General features: G+C 46.7%; 1 protein-coding gene across 3 annotated transcripts in view; it reads left to right on the top strand.

Moving 5' to 3' along the window:
* The window catches only part of LOC120850058 (guanine nucleotide-binding protein subunit beta-5), a 69,456-nt gene that overhangs the window by 34,927 nt on the left and 12,061 nt on the right, over positions 1–22,468 (top strand). For 2 of the 3 annotated variants that reach the window (XM_042289065.1, XM_042289068.1), the window contains exons 2-7: positions 5,309–5,445; positions 6,445–6,486; positions 9,164–9,240; positions 10,467–10,593; positions 11,962–12,105; positions 20,594–20,734. In XM_042289065.1, coding sequence (XP_042144999.1) covers positions 5,309–5,445; positions 6,445–6,486; positions 9,164–9,240; positions 10,467–10,593; positions 11,962–12,105; positions 20,594–20,734 — 668 coding nt within the window. The remainder of the gene's footprint in view (positions 1–5,308; positions 5,446–6,444; positions 6,487–9,163; positions 9,241–10,466; positions 10,594–11,961; positions 12,106–20,593; positions 20,735–22,468) is intronic. The other variant, XM_042289067.1, reaches the window with a different exon arrangement.

The following is a 22,468-nucleotide window of genomic DNA, read 5'->3' as shown; positions in this document are numbered from 1 at the left end:
AAAGAACACAATAGAGCTCTGCATTTCTACTGCACTTCTTTCCGTGCTTGTGGACAGTTAGTCCGCATGACTATATTCAAAAACTGCCAAATCGTTTAGGCCTACCCCTTTTTATAGTTTTTTTTCGTAGATGAATTGTGGCGAATCCCGGCTGGGTTCGGGTAAAGATCTCGCACGTGTTCAAGGACACATTTCGGCATGATTTCCCGCTTGGTGACGACGTTGAGCTGACCGCTGTTCCGCTTCTTTTCTAAGTAGGCGGGGAACGCCTGACGCCTAAATTAGCCAAGCAGCCCCAAAACTTGCGGTAGTACACCTTCCGAGCTCCTGGGTTTTCTTGGAGATGGCCTTCGCCCACCCTGACAAAGCCCCAAACAATTATGTAAGGGCTGCAGAGGCTATCTGGGCATTCCATTTCTTCATCAGCGAACAAATGCGAACAGAAGAGAATGAAAACTTCGTAATACCAGCTGTTTTTTAATAAATGGCATAATATGCTACAATTGCTAGTTGCACTATTTTACGCGAAGAAAATTGTGATTTTGCGGTTCAATCTCCGTGTTTCCCGTTCTCTTTGCTGATACGCAAGATATTTGTCGAGTGCACCGTGGTCGGATGTCAAGTTTTCAGTTACATTTGTTGACAGAAACTAAATATACGTTTGGCCACGAAGAAATTTTTTTCAAAGGCTGAAGATAGCTGAAATATATCATAAACCGTTTCAGGTTTTATGGAAGTTTGTTTTTACTCTTCTTAGTAGCTTCAACGAGGCGGCCGTCACTCTGGAAAACACCTGTAGTACGAACCTATATATTATGCCCCAGAAATGGTCAGACTGTGTCCCTCTGACTGCAATATCTTTGACTTGTAATTACTCATGATTATTACTTTGTACAAAAAACAAAAACACAATAGTGATACAATCACTCTTCAGTGTGCCGCTGTTAGAACGACACATTTTCAACTCTCTGGGTAGAGCTCAAAGTTCAAATAAAAATACCCATCTTTTTTCCTTCTGCTGTGATGTTCAAGTTCCGTTCACTCGAGATAAATATGCGGTGTTGTAGCGTGTGTGGCCGCATGCGGAAGTATCTGAATGTAAAAGAACTTGTTGTTGGGCTAGTTATTGGTGTTGACTATTTGAGTGTGTTTTAGAACTGCAGAAAAAGAGCAAAAAAAAAAAAAAAAAGAAGGAGAAAAGCGAGCCAGCCCGAACCCTTTTGAGCTCATATCCAGCCTGCCTAACTAATCCCTGGTGTTTGGGATTGAAGCAGAGAACCTTGAAGGGTTACAGAGATTTTGTCGGGGGGCCGGTAAGCCCATTAGCACTCGTGCGAGAAGGCCGTAAAAAGCGAGGATGAAAATGGAGGAGGAAAGGGGAGGAGGAAAAAAAGAAAAGAGGGGGAATCTTCTGCCACGCTGAAGAAAATTTTGAGCGCCCGCCTCTCAGAGAATGCGAGCTTGACCCAGTTCGGCTTTTGTGATGAGCTGGGATCGTGCATGCTGCATTGTTCATGCAGGCCGAGTGGAAACAAAAGAGCCCCTCCCCCCCTTCGCCGGAGAACACGAACTCCAGCCGAACGCTGACGCTGCGCTCGGTTATGTCGGCCGAACGCTGCGTCATTGTATTTGTTGTCCCCATCCGTGTAGTTGTTAGGTTAACCGCTTGGGGCGTCGCGGTCTGTCCTCCTCCTCAATATGTGGAGCACAAGTTCATCTGCTTCTTTTGCACGGGTTGTGGTGACGTCAGAAAGACGCCAAACCCTGAATGGCTCTTATTGAAAAAAAAAAATAATGGGTAGACCTTGAGGCATTCAGGCGTACCAAATATTCTTTCAATCAAAGTCAATCAGAGCTCGGCAAAAAAAAATCATTAAGAATCTTATGACCTAGACGCTTAATTAGCATGAAAAAGCCTATGTCTAGAGTATCCCCAAAAAGTTATATTGATGTAGCGTAACAAGTAGGAAAAAGGGATGGAGTGAAATATGGCACCTCCGATAGGCTAGAAAAACGTCAGTTCCCACCTCGGCCGCTTCAACAATCCATAACCTAAAAAAAAAATATATATATATATTTGACGAAATTGCCGTTTGCATTTTTGCATCTGCTTTCATTATAGCAATTGCCCCAAAACATATATTTTTTTCGTGAAAATTAAAAAGTCGACCCTAAATCCGTGCCTGAGTTGAGATGAAATCACCCATTTAATATATACATATACATATATATATATATATATATATATATATGATTTATTTATAAAATATAAAAAATCGAACATTTGTAATGGGTAATTTTGTAATCAATTACAGCAAAAGTAATTGAATTACATGGATCGTTACTCCTTAGAACATATCGCAAAGTACTTATTTAAAAATATATGAAACCCATAAAGGTGCTTGGTTTATAAATATATACTCAACGGTTATAGATGGTCTAGAATTCACGGAACAAACGAGCAGTTTCAAAAAAGTTGAATTTTATAAAAGCGAAATTGTTTTTTTGATTTTTTTCATTGCCAGTATCAAAAATATTGCAAAATATAGTTTTTAAAGTATAAGCCAAAAGGTGTTTGGTCTAAACTACACAATTTACGCCTATATGTAGCCTGTAACAAAGACAACAAACGAGCAAAGTTTGAATAAAGTACTTTTTCTAAAAGCGAGAAAAAAGTTTTTAACTTTGGCCCAATGCAACCCCAATGAGCACAACTCAAAATGGTCTTCTGGAACAACAACAAAAAAAGTTTAGTAAAAACTTATTAAAACAAAAATAATCAGTAATTTTTGCGCACTTTCCAATCAATAAGCTTTTAAATAAAGATTGTTCTATTTTGACAAAAGTCTAAAAGGATAAGGTAAAAGGCAACTATACGAGAGGCCCCATCCACCCAGTGTTTGCTCTATCATTTCGCTTATTAAAGGTACGGACAATGAAAAAAAAAAGCCTAAAACATAACTTGAGACTCTTGGGCAAGGCCATTAACTGTCAAGGTCCATGGATGAACGAAGGTTCCCCGAAAACCCCAATATCACAAAATAACGACGCAGGTGTGAGATTGTTCCTATGAAGATGCAGACGGCAGCACTATAGTCGCTCACAAGGTTAGCATGGCAAGGGGGAGGTTCCGTTGTCGCCACCTCCTGCGCGGGCTTCCCACCTTCGACAATGCTTGGGCGTCACGTGCACCCCGAGCACGCATCCAAAGCACGACGGAAGGCACGGAGCGCGTGCCGGAGGTCGGGTGTTCGAAGGACACACACACCCTGCTGTTCTCATTCTGTAAGGTACTAGCTGCGTTCGATTTACCCGCAGCTCTTGCACCGGCGCAGACAAGAGTAGGGCGGTCTACCTCCGGTCGTATCTGAATACACATACCGGAAGTACAAACTGCCCTACACGTTTCTGCACTAGTGCAGGGGGTGCAAGCGAATCGAACGAAGCCAGTACACACACGCCTTTCCAAAAAAAAAAAAAGGGGGCTTTTGGTTGGATCTATTTTCAGTGTTCGTGCGTATGGCGAGTGATTTGCTCTCTTTCCGAAGCGGCGAACATGCGCGTGCTGGCCTGAGGATTGGAATGGTGTAAAGCTGGCGTCGGTCTGCTTTGTAGTACGGTAGTATATCGTTTTCTAACGTATGCAATGACTCGCGTTCCTGCCACAAAACGGGGACAAAACAACAACCACAACAACAAAAATTAACTTTTAGTTTTCAAACTTTGCTTGTTTTTTTGTTTTTGTTTCAATTATAAACTATATAAACATGTTAAGTATGTATTTTTAGAGCGAACAGCTTATTTCTTTTTTTTTTTCATCGGGGCTTTAATAAATTTATTTAAAATTTGCCTAAAAACTGTTTACTTTAAAATACTTTTTTTTTAAAACTTTGGTCGTTTGTTTTCTTAGTTGTATACTTACATAGAACCCTGTGTATGCATTTTTTGACTAACACCTTTTGGTTTTTGCTTTGAAAACTAAAGATTTTGCAATATCTTTAACACTGGCAATCGGCCAATTAAAAAATAATTTTTTTTTGCTTGTTCCAAATAACGTTTCTTAAAGTTAATTTGCTCGTTTGTTGCGTAAATTGTATATTACCGTTGAATATATACTTTAAGACTGAGCACCTTTACGAATTTTATTTAACTCAGCAGCTTCTTTTATGTTCAACATTAAACATTTATTAAAAAAAAACTTTTTATTAAATAAAAATACCTTGTTTTCCTTACTACTAACATAGATAAGTTCAGAATATTCACATGGTAGCGTGTTTCTGAAGATAAAAAAGTGAATATAAGCTTTTTCGGGCACGTTTTACTCATCTGCACCCTTAAAAACGCTCGGAAATGCGTGACAGAACAGATTGGATAATTTAGAGGAACATATTGACCGACTTAAAACAGTGCTTATTTTGCAAACTCGTTTGCAGCCTTCTATTTATCGTTTTTTTTATCCCTTCGAGTTCTTTTCCAAGCAAAGTTTAAGGGTGTCGTTACAAAAAAAGTTATTGCAAAACGTTTTTGGAAAATGCACTTTTACGTCACCAATAACACATACAATATTTCTTAAACCGAATCCGTGAGTGTCGAATTTAGGCCTAGATCGTTTGGAGTGGAATGACTCTATCAACGAACAGGAGGACGAAGAAAGAAGTGACGTAGCGCTTTTGTCATTCCTCGATTGACCTCTTCAACTCAGCGTCGGCTGCGCTGAAAGTTACGGTGAAAAGAAGCACCGGTTGTTTGAGAAAAAAAAAACTGTTTTCTCAGTGAAAAAATAAGCTATGCGTCGCTGTACGCTCAGTTTCCACCCAAATGTGCGCTAGCTGTTAGCACCAAATGCCAAAGTAAAAAAAAAAGAAAAAGATACAGTTGTTTGTTCTAAACGGTTATTTATAATTTCAAAATGCGCTTATAAAGTTATAAGCAAAGTTAGAAAAAAAAAATGAGGGAGGGAATGGCCACCAACAGAGCCCGCAAACACATTGAGATGAATGGCAAACGCTACGGGAATGGAGCCCTAATTTCTTGATAAACATTTGCACAAATCGCCGGGAACTTTCGATTGAGATAAGGGTTAGCTCTGAAACTTTTCCATCTGGGACTCTAATCTGGACAGTTGGCGAAAAAGCCGGAGAAGAATCCGGCGGCCAGGATTGGTCGACGCCTTGACAACACAATCCAATGACAAAGCAAGACAATTCAATGCCAATACAATACAATGCCAACCCCAGGTGGTCCTTTCTTGGGGCGTGTCCCCTCAGACATGGTCTTTACATTCACCACGTCCCCGACGTATTCGCAGTGTCTACCGTGGCCCAGAGGCTAGAAGCCGTGGCCAACCTGAACATCAAGCCTCGGAGGGTGCTCAAGGGACACCAGGGGAAAGTGCTCTGCTCAGACTGGTCCCTGGACAAGAGGCACATCGTCAGCTCGTCCCAGGTAAATATATCGGGCCATTAACCACAACTGAAGTGTTAAGATATTACTTTGGAAGGTATAATTACCGTATTTTAAGGTGTATAGGTAGCACCGTTTTATAAGTTGTATCCTTTTATAAATGGCCATTTTCACAAAAAGACGTTGGTGAATAGGTCGCAGTTAACAAATTGGACGGTCAGCGAGTCGAGACTGCGTTGGGAAGCCTGCATACGTGTATTATGATTGCAATATATCTGCGAGCTGGAGCCAGTTTTAATGTTTTCGCCAGCTAATCAAAAGAGGAACCTAACCCCTGAGGCATCTTTGCGCAGGTAAGGCCCACACTTATAGGAAAAGAACACATATCAGTCAGACCGTTGTGTAAATCGCACCGACCAAAATGTTTGGAAAAAACAAAACAAAACAAAACACGAGCTGGACAAGTGTACTTTTGAAGGGAAAGCTTGTGCATTACGTTATGAATAGTGAATATCCTACGCGCCTCAAATGAAAAAGAGAAACACATTGAAGCTTGATACAGCTACCCGGTGAAGTGGCAGACGTCAGTGACTTAGCACAATACTATGTAGAAGACAAAACCTGTGCTTTGCGTCATCGTCAGTGTAGCTCCGTCCTGTTCCAAGCGGCAAAACGCTGAAGCTCCATCGAAAGTATCCCGCACAGCGGAAAACGCGCCAAGCATGAATAGTATTGGGCCCGCTGTGAGACACTTAAAAAATTTAAAATATGAGTGCGGCTATGTGCACGTGAGCTAGGTGGCGTGATTCTACTGGTGATGGAGGCTAGAGCGAGAAAGGCACATTTCCCTCTAGGCGACATTGGCCGGATTTTTTCACAGGCCCGCAATTCACAAAGCGTGATCGGTCTTTGAATCGTTGACTGTGAATTTTGTCGATGGTTTCGCGATCGACTTAATCTAAGGGTTGAATTGATGTTAGGTTTGTCGGAGACCCAGAGTGACCATGGACCATAAGAATTTTAATTTCTCGTTGTTTACAGGACGGCAAGATGATAATCTGGGACGCCTTTACGACGAACAAGGTAAGAAATTAGTAGCCCTCGCATAGACGAAACGAATAATTATTACCACCGTCCTTAGATGTCTGTCGTTTAGAAACTCCTCCGCTTTCTTTCCATTTAATGTTTTCCGTCACAATTTTTTTTTATTTTAGAGCATCCAAATAGTCTGCACAACGGAAATTAGTAGACTCTTGTGACACTCATTTATAACGGTCACTCTACACCTGGGAGGCGCTAGAGCAGAATGTATTTCAATAAAATAGGTAGATGCCAGCGCCCGTCCTCCATTGTCACTCTTTCTCGCTCTCGTCGTCAGATTATTAGGATAGGTCTCGTCATCTTCATGGAGCAACGTCCGGCAGCAAATGCTTTGTGTACGCATGAGCAGCTTTGTACGCGTTGTTCGTGACGCTGGTGTCTTTTGAAACACTGAAAATCCCTTTTTATTGCACTGAGGTAGAGAGAGAGAGAGAGCGAGAGAGTGGGACTCGTCCATTAACATCTTTCCGAAGACCTTTCCAAAGATCGGCTTCTGCGCGCTGCCATCTTTTGCCTGCTGGGCTGTGGAACGCGTTCTGAGCATGCGCTCTAGCTCTCTTGTACGGTATATCCGACGCTGCACGTGCGTCCACAGTTTAGTGACTCGGCATTTTTCGCCCGAGTGATAAGCCGTGGAAAGGTCTATATCCTGTCCAGACCGGTTATAACGAAGTCGGTTATGACGAAACAGCAGCTACGGCGAAGCGATCACGATTTCTCATTCTCTTTTGCATCTCGTTAACCGAAGTCGGTTATAACGAAATAGCGGATATGTCGAAGTGATTTTCGATTGCTGTTGACTTCGTTAGAACCGGTCTCGACAGTGCTGCGCTTCAGGTTACGACCGGGCGCGACCGACGAGCGGACGGGACCAATCAAACAGTCTATATAACGCAAGTCATTGGACCTTTTCTGTCCATGATTGGTTCAGGGATAATATAACACGCACTGAAACACGGCGAACACCATCTTGGCACGTGCGCTTTGACGCTGTATGTTAATTGGTCCATGCATCAACTCGTAGCTTCGGCTACGTCTGAACTTGATGTGAAACCGATATAGCCAATCAAGTGGCGCCAAAGGTGCCAATCAGTCACAGTGAATGCCCGATGATCCTAGCTGCGCCTTTGCCTGTGTGTAATTGGACCAGCCGGTGATCGGCAAACGCACAAAGATTATAAGCGCCGTGACGATGTACTTTTGGTGTTGACGTACTTGGCGTAAAACGAAGCGTAGTTGGTGCCTCGCCCAATCTGATTGGTAGTGCTTCCTTCCATGGACAGCGCCCCTCTAATCCTTCATTATGTTCCTAGGGAAATCTCTCCCGTTTGCCAGAGTCGCACCGCTCACGCACCGTGCAAAAAGCGCGGTGTTAGCATGCAGACCAGGTGACAGGCGTCTAAAGCGTGTTGGAAGCCTGCTTGTTTCATACTATATGCTATGTATGCTTGAAGCATGTCTGGAGATAGTTTTTTTAAGGCCAATTTGACGGGACCTGTTGAAATGCCTTTTGTACGATGCATTGGCTTTGTAACGGCGGCTCTAAAGGGCCTCTCCAGCCTAAAAATAGCGATCGTAGGTCTTAACGCCTCGAGCAGTTCTACGTACCTTCAATTACGCTGCTAAATTATTGAACCAAGATAACTGATCTTTCATCGGGGAATAATTTGAGAAGCTCGGGTTTGGATACACCCATATCCGCGTCGTCACTCGACGAGACCTGTGACTTAACGAGATACTACAGCCACTAATTGTGACGTCACGTCTTTTTCGATTCCTCTTCTTACCAACGTTGAGCCGCTCTTCCGAGACACCCGAGATACCCGATATGTATCTTGGGCCAATTCGCAGACGTCTCAATGATCGGCTGCGAGAGCGTCGTAACCGCACAACCATTACTGTCTCTGGCCATCTAAGGATTCACTGCCGAGACTGTGGTTGTAATCCCCAGTTTAAAAAAAAAAAAAAAAAAGATGCACTTTATAGGAGCAGAGTGGCAACCCTCTAATTAAAAAAAAAATATTGAGGCAGGGAAGATTGTGCGACTCGATGGCAAGTGTATCCATTTCTTTATCCGCCAAAGAATTATACTACTTGGTGAAGTGGTCAAAGTGATGAGTGTTAATTTCTAAAGTGTTTTTTTTTTTGTGCCATGATCTTACTTGTAACAAGCAGGGGAAAAAAGTAAGTTATGAGTCAGTGCTGTGTTTGTTCTTCTATGTGTCCTCTCCTTTTTACTTGTTTGTAACGCGCTGTGGCTGCTAATATGAACTGGAGGCGCGTTGGTTGACGCAACGCGATTGACGCGATGACAATGGCGGGAAAGGAAGCACGGTATATATGGCGAGGAGGACCGAGGGAGGAAAGCCAGCAGTCTGGTCCTATTACGTCACGGTTCGTTCATCGAGTGAGTTGCGATACGGGAACTTCCAGAGACGCTTATATGCTTTTTTCTTCACAACGCGAGCTGAAATTTCGTGGTGACTTCCACGAGGAGGCCCTTGTAGCTGCCAGGAGGTTTCTACATGGAGGCCCATATTTTAGGCTGGGGAGGCCCCTTAACGTTATCAAACGTTTCCGATAATAGAGACGTGTAGGGCTCGAGGTATTACGAAAACGCTCGCCGTGAAAAGCGTATCGGTTCCACGTTGGTTTCCAGGAGCATGCTGTCACCATGCCCACCACATGGGTCATGGCGTGTGCCTACGCTCCTTCTGGCAACATGGTGGCTTGCGGGTAAGGCCTTCATCTTTGATTCATCGGAAGTCATGCAAGCGCTCGTTCAGTATATTTTAAGTTGAAAGCAGCATTGTCGGATACCTCCTGGCCGACAGCAACACGACTCCCCATTTTTGATTCCAGATCCCATCAAACCTCGTTTATTTGTATGGGTATTGCGAGAAATAGAAAAAAAAAAATATTTCCCAGTGTCAAGACAACACAAAGAGCATTGCGCAGTGAGAAATTCGTGAATAATAGTTTTTGTAATGAAGAAAAAAAAAAGCGTGCAGTATCTATCGTGCAACGAAAGGCCTAGATATTCGCGTCTTTCTGGATTGAAATTCTTTGGTTCCGAAATTATTCATAGCGCGAATAGAGTCACAGCCAAATATCAGCAGTGCGCACACCAGGTGGCGGGTTCGAATCCCGACCGAGGTGCCCGCAATATGACGGAGGCTTATTGCGGAGAAGGCGCCGTGTAACCGAGCTTTCGGTTGCACGTCGAAAGATCCCCAGGTGGTCGAAATTAATGCTCAGTCCTCCGCTGGGGCGTGCCAGATGCCCGTCGTAGGTTTGGCACGTAAAACCCCCAAATGTGACTTGCAGCAGTGCGCACCCACGAGCGCACTACCAGGTAAAAGTACAATGGCAGTTACGAGTATTCTATATAGAGACAAATACAACCTTGTCAAGGAGATAGGCTTAAATTGAAGACCATTGTGCACACGCCTCAACATACACTCTAAGAAATGCCTGCGCGAATTCTTACCCGCAAAGCACTCGAAGAGCCAATCTTAGCGATCTTCGATATCAGCTCAGTGCATGGTGAGGCAGAACATCCGTTTAGACCTAAAAATAATGTCTGCTCTGTGGCATTACGCAATGCAAAGCGTCATGCTCGCAATGTGTAATGCCACAGCGCAGACTTCATTTTGAGGTCTAAACAGATTTTAGGCCTCATCATTCGTGGAGCTGTTTTGTAGATCTCAGTGATTGGGTGTTGGAGTGTTTTGCGGGTAAGTAGCGCGCAGACATTTCTTAGAGTGTATAAACAAAAAGGAGAGAGCGTAACGACCTCAGATCGCCACGGCCAGACTGAAAATGTCCAGATTCTGCATTGTCGATGCACCGCCGGTGCATCGACAAAGCGGACTCTGGACACTTTTCGTGGTTCTAGCTGAGGGTTCGTGGAGGTTAGAGACTTGGCGGTGCTTGACCCAGTCTTGTGGATTGCATTGCAGCGGTCTGGACAACAAGGTGACCGTGTACCCGCTGAGCTTCGAGGAGGACGTGTCGACCAAGAAGAAGGCAGTGGGCACGCACACCAGCTACATGTCCTGCTGTCTCTTCCCCAACTCAGACCAACAGGTATAGAAAAGGCACAAACACGGGAGAACTGGAAATGGGTGGGCTAGCGAGTTAGGTGTTCAAGGGTCCTGGGGCCCTGACCTACATAAAATAATTGGGGGGGGGGGGGGGGAGGGGGTTGTGGGGATATTTATACAGCGTGTAGTTGGTCTGCCATTAAAGTTGCGACGAGTCACACGCTGTAGATGAGCAATTTAGCCAGTGCAGTACAATCGCTAGCCTGGGGTCTTTAACGTGCACCACGCAGTTGTGATCCACGACCGCACGCCGGTACGATGCTCATCCAGATCGAAACGGGCAGGGGTGGGGCTCGAACCCAGCATCCCTGGGTTCTGCAGCGCGAGCTTTCGCTCCACGCGCGTCGAGCTCGGTGTGCGCTTCAGCCCACTCGGCCACCGATCCCCCCTGACCTACATGGTGGGACCAGTGAGCCGGGACATCGCCGCCTGCTGCGATTGGTCAACCAATGAAGGAGTGCAATTAATCACTTCATCCGATCACGCTACAATCCGATGCACTCAATGAAGCAGCGCCAAAAATGCTTCGTCACGGCACTCGCGTTCTTTTTGTTGGTTTGCTATCTTCAACTAAACCAGTCACACAGAGAAAAAACAATGACCGTGCCTTCACCGCGCGTGATTGGATTACATGGTGTTGGCAAACGTACAAAGAAAACGAGGGCGCAATGATTCACATTTGGCGCTGCTTGGTTGACTTGATCGAATCGTAGTGTCGACTGCGGCCGGGCTCGAAGCAAAACTGGATGTAACAACAATAGGGAGATTTGGCGGATCGTTCCGATACTTCCGATAACGATACCCAATACGATCGTATCGTTATCGGGTTTTATCGGGTATCGTTTTAGGGGCTATCGGGGGTGTCGGAACGATCTACAAAGGCTCTCTACACTCTAAAAAACGCCCGTGCGTCTACTTTCCCGCACAACACCTCGGAGAGCCAATCACCGCTACTTACGGAGGCAGCTCAGCGAATGACGATGCCGAAACATATGGTTAGACCAAGAAACGCAGACTGAGTTGTGACATCAAGCAATGCAAAGCGTCATGCTTGCGTTGCTTAATGTCACAACTCAGACTGCGTTTTTTTGGTATAACCATATGTTTCGGGATCGTCATTCGCTGAGCTGCCTCCGTAAGTTGCGGTGATTGGCTCTCCGAGTGTTGTGCGGGAAAGTAGGCGTACAGGCTTTTTTAAGAGTGTATTGGAATGATATACTGAAACTCCCTAATACGTCTGGGGTCTAAGAATGAAGACGAAGTCATTTGTATCGAAATAGGCGGGTGGTTGGGAAGCAACGCAATACATGTTTAGCTAGGAAGATATACGTATCCTCATGGGCGGTTGCAGATTCTGACGGGCAGCGGGGACAGCACGTGCGCTCTCTGGGACGTCGAATGTTCCCAGCTGCTGCAGAGTTTTCACGGGCATTCCGGCGACGTCATGGCCCTCGACCTGTCTCCCACTGAAATGGGCAACACGTTCGTCTCCGCGGTGAGTCACTCCTTCCTGAAAGTCACCAGCTAGCCCTCGGAGCCATTAGAGCCACAGTCGCACCGCTCGTTTACCATACAAAGAACACCTTGTTCGCTGCAGACGTGATGACAGAACTGTCCGCGGACGAGCCTCAAGCATGTTTAAAGCTTATTTTTTCAATATATATATATATATATATATATATATATATATATATATATATATATATATAAATATATATATATATATATATATATATATGAACACCCTTCATATATATATATTGTTACAGGCTCACTGGAGTCAACTTCAGTTCCGGCTGACGGAATGCCACTTAACGTTCTCTAGGGCACCATTCTACTCCTCGTCCTCCTCTTCGTCGGCCTCTAACACTCTCCCCCGCCCCCGTAAAAGTTATCACAGCACAAAAAGCAATTCATCAGCCCTTTGGTTCCCACAATTCACTGACCCGGAGAAGAAGGAAGAACACTTGTGCGTGGGATGTACATTTTCAGGTGATGCACATGCGCTGAAAATGTCTTGGTCTTCCGTGAAGTTCCCCAATCTCGAACTTCATAGGTTAGTGGTCCAATTTTCTTAGTGACTTCACAGGGACCCCTATACTTAGGCAGAAGCTTCTGTGCTCGACCTTTCTTTCGCTGTTCCCTCCGAACCAGGACCAAGTCACCCGGAGATAGACATGGCGTTGAGCCAGGAGCGCTGTATCGAGATGCCGCACGCTGTTGGGAATGTAATATAGCCATTCTTGCTCGTTTTCGTGCGTCATCTAGGCGGTGCTGAAAGTTATTGTCAGCAAAATCGTCTCCCCTATTCCGCCACGCTACAGATGATGAGCATTCTTGAGGAAGCACCGCCGTTCTACCATGAACAAGTTGAAATGGTGTAAGTGGTGCTTGACTGCTTCACGGTATTCATCGCGAACGCGGCAAAAGGAACAAAAGTGTCCCAATCAGTGTGTTTGACATTTACGTACGAATAAAGAATTCCAGCAATTGTTCTGTTAGCTCGCTCAACCAACCCGTTCGTCTGCGGTCGGTAGGGAGCTGCTTTAGCATGAGTTATGCCTTGAGAGGCTAGCTCTTCTGAAAACACGGCAGAGGTAAAAGCTGTACCTCGATCAGTTATGATCATCCGTGGCACTCCGTGTCGCAGGAGGAGCTGGGTTCTAAGGAACCGCACGACTTCTTCGGTTGATGTACTGGCCACGGGGCATAACTCTACCCATTTGGTAAGATGATCTACCGCCACTAGAATGTAGCGGTTGCCGTCTGATGTACGTGGAAAAGGCCCGAGATGGTCGATCCCCCACACCTCGAATGGAGCCTCAGGTGGTGGTATGGGGTGAAGTTCACATGGCTTGCTTGTATTTGGTGACTTGCGTTGCTGACATTGTGAGCAAGAGGCTACGTAGCTTGCCACGTCCTTTCGAAGCCCAGACCACCAGTACCTTTCTAATATCTTCTGGAAAGTTTTGTCACGGCCTAGATGCCCCGCCGTAGGGTCATCGTGACAAAGATGCAGTACCGCTCCGCGTAGTGAAGAAGGGACAACTGGCACCCAATGTTTAGTGCTGGAACTGCGATGGCAAAGTAACCCGGCACGAACCTGGTACGCTTTACGTAGGCGATTAGTCGTGGGTGGTACGTCAGTCGTTTGAAGTCGAGACACGATGTCCTGGATTTCACAATCTTGTTCCTGGCCTGCGTTCAAATTAAATGTAGACGCACAAAAGCAAGCATCGTGGTCAGGAGAATCCGGCATGTTCTTCATCGGATGACGAGATAGAAAGTCTGCATCTTGGTGTTCTTTGCCACTCCGATGAACAATTGTGAAGTTATGTTCTTGAAGTAAAATCGACCAACGAGCTAGTTTGGCCGTTAGATCTTTCTTGCTTTGGAGCCATGTCAAGGCTGAGTTATCGGTCACAACAGTGAAGTGTCGCCCGTAGAGATATGGCCGGAAGTGTTGCACTGACCAGACTAGTGCAAGACACTCAAGTTCTGAAGAATGATACCGCTGTTCTGCGTCCGTCAGACGGCGACTTGCGTATGAAACAACACGTTGCGTGTCGTCGCCATCTTGTTGCAACAAAACAGCACCGAGTCCCTCTCCACTGGCATCTGTGTGGAGATAGGTCGCCTTAGCAGGGTCAAAGTGGGCGAGAATTGGAGCACTCAACAAGGCACTCTTCAGGTCTTCAAAGGAAGCTTGTTCCTCTGCTGTCCATCGCCAGGGTACATTCTTGCGTAGCAGACGGGTCATTGGAGCCGCACGGCGCGCATAGTCAGAAATGAATCGGCGGAAATATGATGCGAATCCCTGGAAACTTTTTACTTCCTTTAAGGATGTTGGAACAGGATACTCTGCGAAGGCTTGAAGCTTGACAGGATCTGGTGTAATCCCTCTTTTCGATACAACGTGTCCAAGGTAGGTTACCTCTTTATACCCAAAGTAACACTTTTCCGGTTTCAGGCGCAGATTGGCAGAGGAGAGCGCATCCAATACTGATGTGAGTCTTTGGAGGTGTTCATCAAATGTGCTTCCATAGACAATTACGTCATCTAGATATACGAGTGCCATGGTCCACTTCAGGTGGCCTAGCACCCTGTCCATTAATCTCTGAAATGTTGCAGGTGCATTACACAGCCCAAAAGGCATTCTTGTAAACTGGTAGAGTCCATCAGGTGTTACAAACGCAGATTTTTCTGCATCCTTGGGGTCCAGCGCAACCTGCCAGTATCCTGACAGGAGATCCAAGGTGGTGAAATATTATGATCCCTGTAGTCGATCCAGGGCATCATCCAAGCGAGGTAGGGGGTACACATCCTGTTTCGTAAGGCTGTTGATTTTTCTATAGTCAACACAAAACCGGATTGCACCATCTTTTTTTCGGACGAGCACCACTGGAGAGGACCATGGGCTTGATGAAGGAACGACCACCCCTTGTTGAATCATGTCCTTAACTTGCGTTTGAATAACACTCCGTTCGGATGGAGCAAACCTACGCTGTGACTGGTGAATAGGTCGACTGTCCCCAGTGTCGATGGAATGCTCGACTAAAGACGTGCAGCCGAGTTCATTTGGAGAAAGTGCGATGCAGCTACGATGACGTTGAAGAAGCTGTCGAAGTGCTGTCATCTGTTCTGCGTCAAGGTCAGGATTAACATTAAAATTTTCCCATGGAAGACTGGGTATGTCTGCCTGTGAGTTGAATTCAAGTGCGACTGTATTCACCTGCACTTCAGGGCAGGAGGGCTGGGCGGTTCCGACTTGTTCCCCAGGTTTTAGCGTGATGTCGTTCAATCCAATATTTACAGCCAAGATGACGAAGTTTCCCCGCAGAGAAGATGCCAAAGTGTGGGGGGAGACAAACTCGTGTCCAGGTTTAGCTTGAAGGAGAGGTTCGTAAATGACGTCGCCGCTGAAGCTCTGGTCGGGCGTATTCACCGGAACCCACGCAGCAGAGCTCGGGGGTATGGTGACCGTTTTGCATACGTAGACGTTGCTTGTCACAGGTGCGATACTTGCTGTGTCGGTACCAAGCAAAGTTCGAAGCACTTTCTGGACGTGGTCTAGCGAATCTCTCAGAAGTGCAGTGGTGACATTCCATACGTTGAAGATAACTCGAGCGGCACCAAGATGTAGCTTGTGCCTTGATAAGAACTTACTGCGGTCAATTGTCGATGTTGCGATTCTGTTGCCTCTTGAAGCCGGAAACTCATTATTAAGAAAGTTATTCTTACGGCACCACTCGTAGCCAAGCACTACCGGGCAAACAGAGTTCTCGAGCACCACGAACTCCACTGGTGATGTACTCCCAACTGTTTTCACTTGCAAAGTGAGAATACCCAGGGTGTGAATTGCAGTACCGTTCACAGTAAACAATCCAAGTGACGTCGGACGAAGACGTGCGTCTGCTGGAACCAGGGATGATGCCAGAACGTTCACTGCTGCTCCAGTGTCAAGAAGAGCATCTTGGTATCCAATACATTCGATCCAAACAGTAAATTTTGGAACCGACGATTGGTTACTTGCCACTGATGTTAGAGGAAGTTTTAGGGGAGTTACTGAAGAAAGCACCGTGCTCGCTCCACCGTTAACCCTGGAAGCTTGATCAGTGGCCTCAGACCGGGCTGGTTTTTGTGTAGGATTGTATTTCCTACTACCATGCCGCCTTTTGGGCGCCGAAGATAAGGCGGAAAGTGGTGATGGCGGCTCTTGTAGATGCCTAGCCCTCTGCACAAACTCTGTGGCCCTTTGAGCAGTTGCCGCGTTTAGCGCTTGATCCAGGGCATCTTTGACGTTTGTAGGTCGTGAAAGACGTACAAATACTTGAACCTCTGGATCAGCTATTGCGTCTACAGAAGCGGAGGTGCCATTCTTATCCTTTGCGTCTGTTGGGGCTCCAGGGTGTGCCTTGACAATCAAGCGCTGGATGTCGGCTGCCAGCTCCTGGAGGGTTTCGTGAGAGCGCTGACGGCGTAAACTTAACTCCGAGCTGTGCACTTGTTGGAGATGGCTATCTCCAAAACGTCGCTCCAGTGCTTCACGTAGGGCCGGGAATGATAGGGGAATACCATCAAATTGGTAAAGCACGTCTAGAGCTGGTCCTTGCAACTGGGAGACGAGCGCGTGAACTTTGTCGTCTTCCGTCCAGCCGTTGGCTTGTGCAATAATTTCAGCCTGGTACAGATAAAGGTGAACTGGTACGCTGCCGTCGAAGGGTTTTAACTTCAGTGACGGATTAGTCCTTGCACGGGTACCTCGGTTCACATTCGTCAAGGGGCTAACTGTTGAAACGATCTCACCTTCATCCAGGGTCGATGGACAGGCGTTGAGGTCATCTACAGAAATCCCCAAAGCGTCCCTTTGTGGCCCATTGATGTCACTCGGAAGAACATTCAAGCCAGTTTGAAGGCGTTGTAGCTGCGTTGGAACGCTCATGGAGAAGCCATTTTCAGCTGCTCGCTGCGAAGTGTTGCCGGAGTGGGACGTAACGTGCAGTGGATTCGCCATCGAAGTTTAGAAGTGATCCCACCGCTGCCACCAAAATGTTACAGGCTCACTGGAGTCAACTTCAGTTCCGGCTGACGGAATGCCACTTAACGTTCTCTAGGGCACCATTCTACTCCTCGTCCTCCTCTTCGTCGGCCTCTAACAATATATATATATATATGAAGGGTGTTTGACGAAAGATGGACAAATTCAATATTGGCGACGTGCGCGACCGAAAGCGTCGCTGTGGTCGGCCTTCCACAATTGGCCCAAAAGCTGACTATGACGTCGGAAAGGGTATGCCATCGACGGAAATAAGAGGAATGAAAGAACTTTAATTTCGATGGTGTTGGCAGTGTTGCTTTGAGAGCGCAATGATTTCAGGCTTCCACCATGCTATTTACAAACACCATCGAACTTGTTGTTCGCAAGGTAATGACGTCACAACGGGGAACCATAGGAGGGCGCCACCAAAACATCTCGCCGCTAATTGCAAAAACTACGTGTCGCTAAAAAAAGAAAAAAAAGCTGATGTCGTTTTGTTTCTAGGATAGGAGCCTATTCAGGAAAATGATTAAAGTTCAGAATGATTAATTTTTTAATTACTTTCACGTAATTAGACTTTTTAAATATTGAGTTTAAGGGCATGGTTTCATTTGGAAAATTGCTGAGCATCATCGAAAAACACTACATAAAAAAATTGGAGTGCGATAGAAGGCACGCGCTGCATTTTACAGATCCCTGAAAAACCTGAAAAAACTTCGACAGGTTTTTAAGTTTCGGTTTGCAATCGGAGCGCTTCTCGGCATCGACGGCACTGCGCCCCGTGGGGAAACAGTGCAACCAACAGTTGCTTCGCTGTCGTCGCGCAACGTAGCAGAGGCAGGTTGCACTATTTCTCCACGGGGCGCGGTGCCGTCGGTGCCAGGGAGCGCTCCGATTGCAAACCGAAGCTTAAAAACCCGTCGAAGTTGTGCGGTTGTTCAGAAAGCTGTAAAATGCGGCGCGGGCCTTCTATCGCACTGCAATTTTTTTTATTTAGTGTTTTTCGATGATGCTCAGCAAATTTTCAAATGAAACCATGCCCTTATAGTCAATATTAAAAAAAAATTACGCGAAAATAGTTAACAATTTAATTATCATGAACTTTAATAATTTTCCTATATAGGCCCCTGGCCTAAAACCAGAACGACACAAGCCTTTTTATGGTGCGATGCGTAGTTTTCGCAATATAGATTTTGCACACTTTTCGTGAAACACCCTGTATATGCATTTCTGCTGAGGGTTATGTATGACCAATATGACCAGACAAGGACAAAAAACGCGTGAGACAGTCTTTACAGATTGTCTTGTTTATGATGCTTAACAGCCACGAGATGAAACTCCCACACTAAAGTCGTTTACAGGCAGAAAGGTTTTTTTTGTTTTTTTTTCGGTTTGCATCGTTAAGGGTGTAAACATCAAAATCAGAGTGGTGGCAATTTTACCGGCCCATTTCTTCACTGACAGCTTAAAGGTCGACCAGCAAGGAGAAAAGAGGAAACTCTTCTTCAACTGCTCCTTTTCGCCCCAAAAAAGAGGGAGGCCTTCCTCTTTTTTGTGGGGAGTAACTCAGAGACCCGCTACTGTGGGAAAGGAGAAGAAAAAAGGGCGAGAGGAAATGAGGAAAAGGAAACCAGGAACCGCGATTTTCTGCCCGGCAGAAGACGATTCCGTAGGCCGGCTTTTAAGAAACGGCGGGTGTGGCGAGAACCATGTATCTTATTGTTGCTCCGCGGCCAGTTAGATTGCGACATTAGCTGTGATAAGAACGCCAATGAACGAATCACAAGAGACGAAGCGCGAACTTAATGAATCACTCTGCGACATTTCTCAAGGCGTCATGACCATAGAGATGTTCTCTACAAGTTAAAGGTGTTCTTTTCATGACAGACGCGTAACGTTACGAAAGAGTGTCTCGAGAAACTTTCACACGAACAGTAATCGGCCAAATTTGGCGGCGAGACATTCCTCGCCATGCTTGGCGGACGGTTGTCACGTCAGGTCATCCGAGTGACGGCGATCTCGTAATCGACGTGACGTGGTCATGCGGTGTCATTCAATGGGATGGCATGACCATGACTCGCGCCAGTGGGATGACATCACGTGATCGCTACGTCAGTCAAAGGAAGTGAGGCGCTGGCCTCGCGGGTGACGCCGCTTCACTTTCATTGGATGACGTAAGCGACCACGTGACCATCGCGTCAGCCAACCCAGCACAGCTCGAGATACTCTGGGTCCTGACTTCATCGAGAGCATTAAAAAACGTTCAACTTTTTCATTAGTAAGGCCTTTCGTTAATAGGTCGTGACTAGAGCCACCATGTAAGTGACGTTTCGGAGTAACGACACCGCAGCCATCTTGGTTCTTAAGACCATTGTTGCCAGTTGTCTGAAGCTTTACCCGAAATCGCGGGTAACGGTTGTCCGTCCTCCAGCAACTTACGAAACTGTCCACGACGAAGCAAAACGATGTGGCCCGTGCTTCCTGACGCCGTGTATAAGGCTCAGGAAGTCGAATTTTCGAACCGTAACGAAGGCAAATTGTGTCTGCTCCGCGTGCACCGAAATGGCGGCGGCCAGAACCACAAGAAAGTAGAAGATGGAGTTGATGGAGTGCCGATACTCCGAGTGTGGCCGCGGTTACACTGATGATACGTAATACAAGTCGGCGGACATTGTCTGATTTCATGCATGAAGGTGCTCTCACATTGGTCACACAAGAAATCACCGATGTCGCTGTCTAATCAAGCGATTAGCGGCAGACATAATTGACACAGCCGTGGGCGTTCACGTGTAAATTTCCCAGCGGGAAAACTGAATTTGTGTGCAGGTCACGTGACACCGAGCCACGTGATGTCATTTTCCCCGCTAAATTTAGCGGGGAAACTGATTTGGTATTTGAAATCATGGGAAGTAAATTTTCCCGCTAAATCGAGTGGGGATACTGAATTTGTGTACAGGTCACATGACATGAAGTCGCGTGACGTCATTTTCCCCTCCAAATTTAGCGGGGAAATTCATTTGGTATTTGAAATCATGGGAAGTAAATTTTCCCGCTAAATCGAGTGGTGATACTGAATTTGTGTACGGGTCACATGACATGAAGTCGCGTGACGTCATTTTCCCCTCTAAATTTAGCGGTGAAATCAAACGGCCAGAAACTTACCTCAAAGTTGCTTTCCGCGAGAAAGCTAATCGTTTTAAAACTGTCGGCAGACATATTCGACGCATACGTATGACGCTGATGCATACAGGTGATGATGATGATGATGATGATATGTACGAAGCAACCATGCTTTGCACTTTCTTGAGGCGTGTCCGCAGACAAGTATGCCATGGTGTCTGCAGTGAACGCCTTGTATCTTGTACGATGTATAAGCAGCCATACCATATGACTTATGATTCAGCGACCGTCGTCGCGATGTCTTCTGCTTGTTGGGTGCGTGCAGGGCTGCGACAGACAAGCCCTGGTATGGGACATGCGGTCGGGTCAGTGCGTCCAGTCCTTCCAGGGCCACGAGTCAGACATCAACACGGTCAAGTTCTACCCGAGCGGGGACGCCATTGCCACGGGCTCCGACGACGCCACGGTGAGTTTTCGGCCGGGAGAAAGTTCGCAGACGGGCCGAAAGCGAAAGGACCCAGGCTCGCGTTCGTTGAACTTATGGACGTTTGCAAGCAGCCGCACTTTGAAAGCTAGTCTGGCCACCGTGGATAGAAAACGCTTTGTTCGGGCGCCAGCGTGGAAACCGCACGTACGTCTCAGCGATGCTTCACTATCAGACGATCAGCACACACAGCAGCAGCAAAATGGCGGCGCCCAGAGAACGTACCTGCAAACGTCCTTAGACCAACACACCGTTTACAAGGAAAGCGGTGCCTGCCTGCACTCGATGTGGGCGCTGCAGGTGCGCAGAGACCAGGACTAAGGCGTACGTACAGTGCTAATCACACTTGTCTATAACGCGCGAGCGTGCGGCTTCCTCCGAGAAGCGCTAGACTGGTGGCATTCGCGGAAACTAAGCTAGTCACGTGGCGCAACATGGAACGGCTCGCTCGAAGGGTGTCCTCCCCACTCTATCAGCTGGGACAACCCCGCTTCGCTCATTCCGACTAATCTTGTTCGGACGTCTTTCGGCACTCGTGGTGTCATTGTAGGCGATCAGTGATTTTGTCCTGCAGGATTCTCTCGATACTGTTGAATTCGGTCAATTGATATACTTTTTTTTTTGCATAGTATCAAGCCTTATACCAACTTGATAAGCGATAAAAGTAAAGTGGTTTATGATATATTTTTGCTTTTTGGTGACGACATCGTTGATACGCCCTCATGCTTTAGTTCGTTTATTGTTCGAGCAATGATGTTCGTAAAAAGCGTGCGAGCAGCCTTCCGCGTTCGCCGCCAGCTGATAGAGAGGGCAGGACACCCCTCGAGCGGGCCGTTCCATGTTGCGCCGCGTGACTAGCTTAGTTTCCGCGAATGCCACCAGTCTAGCGCTCGCCGGAAAAAGCCGCACGCTCGCGCGTCATAGACAAGTGTGATTAGCACTGTACGTACATGCGCCGCGCTGACAGCAGCGCCACCGCAGCGGCGGGATGTCAGAGCCGCGCGTTGGTGTGTACGTCGAGCAAGTCGGCCACTACCAGCACCTTCCAGATAACGAGGCCGAACTGCCAGTTTTTTTTGTGCGTCACCTACCGGATGCCAGCGCGGGGCAGGGATTGGTCACGAGTGCTGCGTCGGCGTTCTGTTGGGGCTCGTGTCCAATCGGCGAGAACCATAGTCCCAGCCGAACGTCGAGAGACGAAGCTCTGGCATCCAATCCTCCTCTGCCGGTCTCTGCTAGGTGACGTAGAAAATACGGCACTATACGGCTTTGTGACCTGTACGGAGTGTCGTTAAAAAGTGCATCTCTCCACGCACGAGTGAGAAAACCCCTCCCCCCCCCCCTTTCCAAAAAAACAAAAACAAACAAACAAACAAACGAGGAACTAGGTACGTGTGCAAACAGGGTACACCCAAATACTTCACCATATACTTCGTTTTACCCTAAGCCCAGACGCAGCCGACGCTACGAGATGATGGGAGCAATCGGACAGCGTGGAAAGCGCACCTTCATGGTATTCGTCATGTTTCTGTGCGTGCTTTATCATCGCTGAACCAATCGGAAGCAAAAAAAAATGAAAGCCGTTTACAAATCCCTGTAACGCCGAATTGGAGCGCAGCTCTTGAGGAGGAGGAGGGAAGGGTACTGAGGGGGGTCACGTCACCTGCGGGTAGTCACGTGACCCCAGGGGGGTCACGTGATCTCGGGGGAGGGGGT

Source organism: Ixodes scapularis, unplaced genomic scaffold (genome assembly GCF_016920785.2).
Source record: "Ixodes scapularis isolate PalLabHiFi unplaced genomic scaffold, ASM1692078v2 PGA_scaffold11__112_contigs__length_91849675, whole genome shotgun sequence".
NCBI classification, from domain to species: domain Eukaryota; kingdom Metazoa; phylum Arthropoda; class Arachnida; order Ixodida; family Ixodidae; genus Ixodes; species Ixodes scapularis.
This window is presented reverse-complemented; position numbering and strand designations above follow the sequence as displayed.